General features: G+C 50.8%; 1 protein-coding gene across 1 annotated transcript in view; it reads right to left on the reverse strand.

The window, feature by feature from the left end:
• Nucleotides 1-4,781, reverse strand: part of Ccdc6 (coiled-coil domain containing 6) — a 96,305-nt gene extending 91,524 nt beyond the window's left edge. The window contains exon 1 of the mRNA XM_028780283.1: nt 4,500-4,781. Coding sequence (XP_028636116.1) covers nt 4,500-4,781 — 282 coding nt within the window. The remainder of the gene's footprint in view (nt 1-4,499) is intronic.
• Nucleotides 4,782-9,759: the final 4,978 nt, after the last annotated feature.

The raw sequence follows: 9,759 nt of genomic DNA on the forward strand, positions 1-9,759 counted from the left end.
CATCCGTCTCTCGATGGGGCTCCAGCGCCCTCTTCTGGCCTCTGAGGGTACTGCACACACATGGTGCACATATATGCATGCAGGTAAACAAATAGAAATAAATCTTAAACAAAACAAAAAACTGTACTGACCTAAACTTCTATAAAGATGGGATCTGTCGTATAATCAGGAGAGACACTTAAATCTTATTGCTTACAGCCCTTTATTTACAAACTAAAGGTACCGAATGTCAGAGCCTGTCTAGAAAAGACACGAGCCTGCAGGAGGCAGCTGAACACTGCTTACACTTGTCAGCCCAGCAGCTGGCAGACAACTCATGGGACTGCCCTTCGACTATGCTCCCACAAACACACAGGAATCATCCATCCCTGGACCACCCCCAGGCTCCGAGTCAGACAATCAGAGACCACGTTCCTCCAGAATTTGCCACACATTATTCTGGACTAACACACAGACACTGTTTGAAGGGGTGACTTAACATTTGGTTTATTTCCCACTCAAAAACAAAACAACAAAACAAAAACAAAACCATGCCTGTCTATAATCAGAAGCCTCCTTCCACAGCTGATTTAACAGGTAAAATTGGATAGTCACTCAAAACATCTCTGATCCCACTGAAGACTAGCTTCAACCCCTAACCCCATGGGATGAGAGAAGAGGCCTGAAACAAGTCATTCTCTCTCCCCACAGGCGATGGCTTCCTCTTACTACAACAGACACTGAGGAAACAGACCAAAGGATTCCTCCCTTCTTGAACTGGGAATTATGGTGGAAGTGAGTTACTCCAGCTATACCAGAATAGACAGGATAGCTCAATGGCTGGAGCCTTGAACCTCACTGTGGGGAAAAAAAAACAGAAAGTTCCAACTGTGAAGCACCACTACAGACAGGCCTGTGAGAAAGCTCAGAACCCAGGAGACACAGGACCGCATTCTGTGAGGAGGGAGAGGACTCCAGACTTCACTGATCACCGGTAGGAATGAGAACTCTTCCCAGCACTTTGGAACACGGTTTGGCAATTTCTTATAAGAGTCGACGCTCAATTACCACATAGCCCGGCAACTGTAATCCTAAGTATTTACTCAAATGGACTGAAATCTTTCGTCTAGACAAATGGATGTGAATGCTTAACGCAGATTTATTCCCAACCGCTGGGAACCTGCAAGCAACTAAGATGTCCTGCGGTAGACAAACGATCACATCCAAGCCCTAAAAAGAAATAAGCCACAAAAAATAAATACTGTAGAGGGTCAGTGGTAAAGACATCTGCTGTAGAAGCATGCCAACCGGGTTCCGATACTCAGAACCCATGTAAAAAGCCATCAAAAACTCCATGGGCCTAGCAGCCAGCTTGTGATATCAGCCCTGGGAAGGTGGAGACAGAGGAGCCCCTGAGCAAGCTGGCTAGCTAGACTAATCTCATCTGCAGGCTGTGGGTTCCTGTGAGAGACACTGCCTCAGCGCATACGGTAGAGACAAATCAAAGAAAACAATCTCAGGCTTCCATAAAGACACACACTGGCCGGGTGTATGCACACACACACATACACACGCAACAGAGAGAGGGAACGTGAGGGATCCTTCAGTTCATTCTACCAAATGTGACAGAGCAAACTTTTCCACACTCAGAGGACATCCCTGGAGAGGTAAAACAACAGTGAAGGCTCAGCAGTTTCTAGGGCTTATGGGAGGAAGAAAAAAAGGAGGACTAAGGATTACTATAGAGGCAGAATTGTGCTGAGTGATGTCTTGACGCCTTTGTCCAAGGCCACAGAAACAACAGTGAGCCATAATGTAAACCAGACTATGGGTACACGGGAGACCCTCGACTCTTAACAACTGCCTCCACTCTGGTGCTCTGGAGGCTGGTGATGGAGGGAGGTGTGCCTACAGAGGGTATAGGAAGCAGGTGGAAGCAACTACGCAGGTCCTTAGCGTAAACCTAAACCTACTGGAGGGAAAAAAAAGCCTATTTTTCCACTACCCCACCCCACCAAGGTGCAGCTGAAAGTCAACACGCCTTCCTTTAGCATCCAAACACAGCGTTCATGTTCATCACCTTCACTGATGAAAATGACACGAAAATGAGTGTCACAATGAGAAGAGCAAGAGTGAGTTACTCCTCTTCCTGTCAAATTAACTAAAACTCGGGGGGGGGGGGGGGGGACAGCAGAGGCCTGGATGAACTGTCTTACCCTTGTCAGAGTCTTCCCAGTCGGGTTTGTCAGGAAGCGCACCGCTTGACGCAGGCATGGACTCTCCAGGCATAAACCAATTCAGAGGTGGGACCCCGCCCTCAAACCTTCATCTCAGGTGAAAAAGCCTCCGTCAAATCTCTTTCCTGCCTCTGACAATTAGCCCCTTATACACCTGCCAAGAGTAAGGTACCCAGGTCGGCCTGGAGACTTACCCTCGTAGGTCCAGTGGGTGGGTACAAATTTAACTCCCTGAATACATGAAAGAAAGAAAGAAAGAAAGAAAGAAAGAAAGAAAGAAAGAAAGAAAGAAAGAAAGAAAGAGAGAGAGAGAAAACTTTGAGGCCTGCCCCACACTTGCGAACTGTCAGCTTGAACGATTTAACAACCTTACTGGATAGGACTACAGAACACTTACTAACATGAGGGCTCGCACTTACTGACTGGACTGGACTGCTGTTGCTCACAGTGAGCAGAAGAACCAAAGTTTCCCCCACTTCACCCACTAAGTACTCAGGAGGCTTCTGGCCTTGCTCGCCACAAACGAACATGTTTGTCCCTGCAAGGCCAGTGGTGTCTGTGTACAAGTTAACAGACCTACTCGTGGGTCAGCAGGTCAAACAGATAACCTTTTCTCGGTGTTTCCTGTCTCCACACAAGAGCACTCTGACCTCATGCTCTTCCACACAGCATAGTCCAGAGACGTACCCCCTCCTGTAAGTTTCGTTCCCTTCCCTGGCTCCAAGTCTGCGAGAGAGACCAACGCTGTCGAGGACACATTTTAAACCGTGTTCGTGTGCATCAAATTTTAAATAAACAACCTCCACTGTCCCTCTGTTCTTCAACAGAAAGTCTGCTGAGTCCTCTCTTAACCCAGAAAAGGCTTAAAGTGGTCACCTCCACAAATGGTTTTCCTTTCCAATCAAAAAGCCAATCCAGTAACCTGGGGCCTGGAGATTTTACCTTCGTAGGTCCAGTTCCACCGAATGGGACTGGGTAAGAACAAGTTAGATGCCTTTCTACAAAACCAACTGCTATTTAGGTGGCAAATCACTCTGTCTCCCTAGTGGTTTGTGCTATCTACACAAACCAAGACAACCATGTAGAAGCCAGCAGGCACAGGGAACGAACACACACACACACACACACACACACACACACACTTTTTCTTGGCACAAGAGCAGCTTAAATTTGTCCCGTTCTCGTCTCCAGGATGTGATCCCTGACCCACCACCAAATTTCTTTTTCTCCACTGGAAGGTTCCGTCCTAATCAGCTGCATGCAAGCGGCTGTGGCAATTTATCCTCCTTGATTTCTTGACATTTTCTTTCCGTGCTGCTGGCTGGGAAACTGTTTTGATCTGAATAGGGTTGTCTGTGGGGGATTCTGCATGTTAATGATGTGGAGTTGGCAAGGATGGGAGGTGAGAGCACAGCGCGTACTTTTTTCTAGTTACGTTTCGCCTCATCACCGCTACGGGGGCCTTTCCACTCTGCTTCCCCGGGAGGCTGAGCGCAGACTAATCTTACCCTCTTCCAGGGGAGCCTCGAGGGGCCAGGTAGAAACAGAACAGATGGCCTGTGTTCCCGTCAAATACCTAGACTCACAAGCAAGTAGTACTCCTAAGACTCTCAGAACCAATGAAGGAGACGCACGTACATCTTGCTAAGCCAGGCGGTCCCAGCGGCCACCCTCCATCCTGGTTTCAAGCTCCAACCCTGTCCCAGGCAGCGCCAGACGTTACACTCCCCACTACTGTGTACCCCGCCCACCCTCTGGGCCCAAAAGGACCGGGATTCCGAACCGGGTGCTGGTGTAGCCTCAGTGCCCGCCCTTCTCTTTCCATCCTGGCCAGAAAACTCCACTTCCCGGATTCCGGGCCACTCTCGCCCTCCCCCTGAGCCCGGCGATCCAGCAAATCGCCGTCCTCCTGCCAACTGGGGGCCCAGCCCAAGTGGCACACCCCGTCTCCCCAACTAGCCCCTGGACAGACCCCAGCTTCGTCCACTCACGGGGACTCGGAGAGGGTGCCCCTCGATTCGGAGCCTTCAGGCACCCTAGGGTTGAGAAAGTCCCACCCCGCCCCCCCCAAGCCACGCCGCCAGCCTCCAGCCCTGCCTCGGAGGGGCCTCCACCCCGGGCGACGAGGGGATGTGGGGAGTCTCCCCAGACACCTCCAACACCCCAAGGGAGGGAGGGAACTCGTGGCCCCCAAGGCCCGCTCCCTGTCCCCGCAGGCCCTTAGCCCCGCACGGGGGCGCGCACTCGGGGGTCCCCCCCCCTCGGTCCTCGGGGTGCACTCACGATGGTCACGCTGGCTTTGCGCAGGTCGCGGTTCTCCTCCTGCAGCGCCTTGCACTTGAGTTTGTAGGTCTCCAGCTCGATCTTGAGCACCTTGTTCTCCTGCTGCAGCGAGGCCAGGCGGTTGGTGAGCTCCTCCAGGCGGAACGGCGAGATGACAATGCCCCCCGACTTCCCGCCGCCGCCCCCGCCGCTGCCGCCCGAGGTCGCCGAGCAGGACGACTGCATGGCTGCCGGGCCGCCGCCCGCCGCGTCCGTGTCGCTCTCGCTCGCGCTGTCCGCCATGGCGGGGCGAGTGGGCGCGGGGTGGGGGGGACAGCCGGACGCGGGGAGCCGGGACGCCGAGGGCTGGGCGCGCGGCGAGTGGGCGCGCGACGAGTGGGCGCGGGGACCGGGTGCGCGGCGGCGGTGGCGGCGGCGGAGGAGCGGGGGAGCTCAGAGCGCGGCGCGGGCGGGCGGCAGGGCGCAGACGCGCGGCGGCGGAGAAAGAGAGGGCGCTTCCCGCGGCCGCGCGAGCTGCTCCGCCAGGGAACAGAGACCCCGCCCGGACTCGGGCAGTACTGCAGCGCCGGGACTCGGGCGCGCTCGGCGGGGCTGTCCCCGCAAAGCCCCAGCCTCAGCGCTCGCCCAGCAGCTGCGCACAGAAAGCTCGCGCCCGCGCCGCCTCCCCGCGCACGTGCTCCCGCCCCCCGGGGGTGGGGACCCTCTGCGTCCCCCGGGGCCCCCGCCCACCCCCACCCCCGCCGCACCGCCTCTTCCGGAGAAAGGCGGACCCCACGCCGCGCCAGCCCCGCAGGTGCCGGGACACGTGGGAGGGGCAGCCCGGCTCTCCGGTCCACCCCACCCGAACTGTAGCCTGGCACCTTCGGTCGGCGCCGGCGCGCGTGGCTCTCCCTCTGGGTACCCCGTGCAGATGCTCGCTTGGGGCTGGGAACACAAAGTTCCCCTGCAGTGGGCCGAGTGTGTGTGTCTGTCTGTCTCTCTCCCTTTCCTTCCTTCTCTGTATTTGTGTGTGTGTGTCTGTCTTCCTCTCTGTGTATTGTGTGTGTCTGTCTCTCTGTGTCTGTGTGTCTCTCTCCCGTCTCCCTCTGTGTGTATGTGTATGTATATTTGTATGTGTCTTTCTCTGTCTGTCTGTCTGTCTATCTGTCTGTGTGTTGGCATGACGGCAGCCACAGGTTAGCCTAACGAGTAAGAATTTTGCAGAGGCGACAAGGCCCTGGTGCGTCCAGGCGCAGCCCTCTCCACCCCCTCTTTCTCTTTGCCCCCCTGCAAAGACTCTGCACGGGTCACGGGAATAAGATTTAAGAAACCCAAGATGTGTCTAGTCAAGAAAACGGGGAGCTTTTTTTTTTTTAAACCTCGGAAGGGTTTGAAACACTTCAAGTACCAATTTTCCAAAGTAACTGCAGACACAATGCTAAACAAATCGCCACGATTAAGTGGGGGGAACTGTGTAACCATTACCTACTGCTCTCCGACTCCTACAAAACTCCAGGAGGTTTAAAAAAAAAAACCGTAATTACTACTGTAGAGAGCCAGGTTCAAAGAATCAGAAATTCAAATACTGCTAGGCCCCTCCTCCCTCTTAGGAGGGCTTGATGCAGGAAACAGGCCTAGCAGGTGAGAAGGATCTAAACACTTCACCCCTCCTGATACAGAACAGCTTTCGCTTCTGGGTTAAAAAGAAAAAAAAAAATTGGAAAGTGAAACTAACCAGACGGGTTTTATTATCCAAGTTTAGTCAACGGAAGAACAAACTAAGGAAAACAAAATGCCAAAAAGGGGGCTGGGGGCGGGTAGTGAAAAGTGTTTTCTGGCTGTCAACTGTTTTATAAAGCGCTTAGTATGACTCCGTCGCTTTCTTGTTTCATGATGAACCTTGTCCTTAAACCTACATTTGATCCGGTGGTTAGGTTGCTTCGTCCCACGGCTAAACAGGAACTGGCTTCACCTCGGAATAAACTTAACCTGCCAGGGGTGAAACCTTGACCTCATGTTTACCAAGATGGCTGCTTCTAGGCAACAACTCAGAAATGCTAACTGCGGTGACCGTCCCCCCCAACACACACACACAGACTTCTCCCAAGTACTCTTGAGTTTAGTGCTAGGGGACTTCTGAACACAGTCGGTGACGTTGAATTTAATAATACAAGAATCGAGGGCAGGGGAGAGCCTTTGGCTTTGCTCTCCGGGAGCACGTGAGGGAGCCACTTTGTCACTTAAGTTTACTCGGCTCCTCGACTTTGCCATCTTGGGTCTGGGACAGGAGACACTCGGCTCCTTCGGTTACAGGAAGCTTCTGGAAAAGCGACTCGCAGGGTGAGATGGATGGGGGTAAAGGGAGCACGGCCCGGGTCTGGGATTTAGCTGCATTCTTTCCGCTTTATTCAAGGCAGTCTGGGGTGGGCGTGGCTTCCATACTTCACAAGTTTCTATTGTTCTTTTCCCACCCCACCTCCAGACTGCGGGGTTTGGAGGGCTTTACAGCCTGGGGGAGCGTTCCCTCTGGGGGGTGAGGGGGGATTAGCTCTCTCTCCTGTTTATCTCTAAAACTAACTGCCTTGGGAAGCCGACCTGCAGGCTTCCAGTCGGGCAGAGGGGTGGAGTTAGAAGTGCCTGGTTTTCTTAAAGGGCCCATGTCAGGCTAAGCTTGAGAACGTCTTAGTCTTCATTGGGGGGAACTACATTTTTGACATGGTATCTGTAGTTAATAATCGGGTTGAGAAGATAGTACAAGAAAATTTTCATCTTCTAAAGCTTCCCTGCTGATACAGATGAGAATAAATTGGAAGATTTTTTTTTCACCCGTCCTGGTTTTTATTGTTACTTCAAAACAGAAGCATATCTAATTTTCTACTTCTTGTAGAACTGATTCCCCTCATAAACAGACGATTTGTCACGACGCTGGTTCTGTAATAGCATTACAATGGAAACACCAGATACAAAACAGATCGGATCATTATAAAACCTCCTCAGCTTTCCAGGGGAAATGAATCAGAGGGTACTGAGTAGGCTGACTTCCCTGGAGAAAGAAGAGGCAAAGGAAGATTAGCACCTCCGTTGTAGAAATAATGAAATCAGCTTCACCCTGAGCTTAAGTCACAAGGTTTATGGATAAAAGAAAGGGTGCCTTGCAGTTGAGGTGCGAGGGGACGTCTAAATCTTTGTTTCTCAAATACAAACATTTTGCATTTTGATTTGCTGGGTACCCTTTAAACCTTAATGTTCTCAGTGCAAACATAAAAATGGTGGTGTGAATCCTGGGAGGTTTTTATTGCTTAATAGTAATGACTGTGTGTGCGTGTGTGAATGTTCGCGCACGTGTGTGTATGTGTGTGTGTGCGCGTGTGTGTGTGTGTATGTGTGTGTCTTTATATATATGCACACACATATATATGTATGTATACATATATATACATACATATATACAGTGATATATATATAATATATATATCACCATACATCACTGGTTCCTTCTCTATAGGATCCATGTGACTTCACTCAAACTCTCAGTGATTTGGTGCATTCAGAACGCACTTTTAGTCTTAAACAGACTTGAAGTGAACCAAATGTAGGCTGGCCAGAGGTGGAACGTGTTCAATGAAGCAGTCCATTCAAGAAAGATAGTTCGCACCATTTGGAGCCTGTGTCTGGCCCCCGGGGCCTTGAAGAGGGATCTGAACATTGGCTACTTCAACCCTTGAGCCTAGATTTTTGTCACAGTGAGCTCTAGCACACATCTTAAGATACTTATTTTGTGTACCAGCACGCCTGCCTCTGATCTACCTGCTCCATGCCATCCAAAAAAATGTCTCCAGACATTGCTAGGACTGCCTTCTCCCAACCCCACACCCACCACAAAAACAGTTGTCCTACTAGAGATAGAAGAAATCTGAAATGATAGAAATGACGATATAAAGGACTTCCTGCTAGATTTGCTCAGGAGGCATTAAGTCACACAAGTGGAATTTAGCTTAAGGAGCACTGACTCCAAAATACCCCAAAGATAAGCAGGGTGCTGACCAGGCCTGTTAGAGATTAGGAAAATTTAGCATGCTAGGATGTAAACGTTTGTTCACCAGGATTGACATTCACTTAAGTCTCCACTCTTATAACCAAAGGAGATAACCCTGACTTATCAGCCATTAGGCCCATCCCATAGTAAAGAACATACCTCTGGGGGGTCATCTCAAGGGGTCAGCACAGGGTCACAGCCACCATTAAGCCCACTCTGCCATTAAGACCCCTGTGCTCTTATCAGGGAAAGCATAATTCAACACAGTGGGCAAGAGGACCCAGGGAAATGACTGTTGGAAAACAACGATGGTGTACTTAAGAAATAATTCTGGCAGTACTTCTGCTGTGTAAATAAGGCTCCCATCCGCCCAAGTGGCCACATGAACTCACTCCTGTCGTTCTTCAATTGTTCAAAGTGCACACCGGGGCTGGGTGATAGTCTTTATGGAGAGTATCTGTCTGATATGTATGCGATGTGAGAGAAATCTTCTCTTCAGGGTTGTCTCCTCTTCGGGCATTCACCAGAGCCAGACACACACTGATAAACGGCTCTTTTTCTACTAATATCTAAGTGTGCAGCATGATTGCCCGTTGGAAAGCATATTAATATTAAATCTAGAACAGTAAATAGAACAAGATTGGGATGCTTTTAAACCAGCCACCCATCAATGGCGTACTACAGAGCCACCAAGACCGTTTCCTCCATATTTTGTAGCAAGTGTCAACTGCCCCGATGGAGTCTGTCCCTAAGCACGTGTCTGGACTCCTTCTTAACCCTGTCTACAGACACTCAGCTCCTTCAGCCCACCGTTTCACTGACTTTGCTTATGGTAAGGTGACGTTGAACACGGGACATCGCATCTGGGTAGGAGATCATGACTAGAAAATGAGTCAAGACATCTCTCTCCTCATCCCTCTTTTGTGTTTGCGTTTTCACTGAAACACACTGTCTTAAGGTTTTACTGCTGTGACCAGACACCATGACCAAGACAACTCTTGGAAGAACAACATTTAAGTAGGGCTGGCTTACAGGTTCAAAGGTTTAGTCCATTATCATCAAGGCAGGAACATGGCAGCATCCAGGCAGACATGGTGCAGACGGAGCTGAGAGTTCTACATCTTCATCTGAAAGCTGCTAGTGGAAGATTGGCTTCCAGGCAGCTAGGATGAAGGTCTTTTGCCCATGCTCACAGTAACACACCCACTCCAACAAGGCCACACCCACTCCAACATGGCCACACCC

This window comes from Grammomys surdaster, unplaced genomic scaffold (genome assembly GCF_004785775.1).
Source record: "Grammomys surdaster isolate TR1022 unplaced genomic scaffold, NIH_TR_1.0 367, whole genome shotgun sequence".
NCBI classification, from domain to species: domain Eukaryota; kingdom Metazoa; phylum Chordata; class Mammalia; order Rodentia; family Muridae; genus Grammomys; species Grammomys surdaster.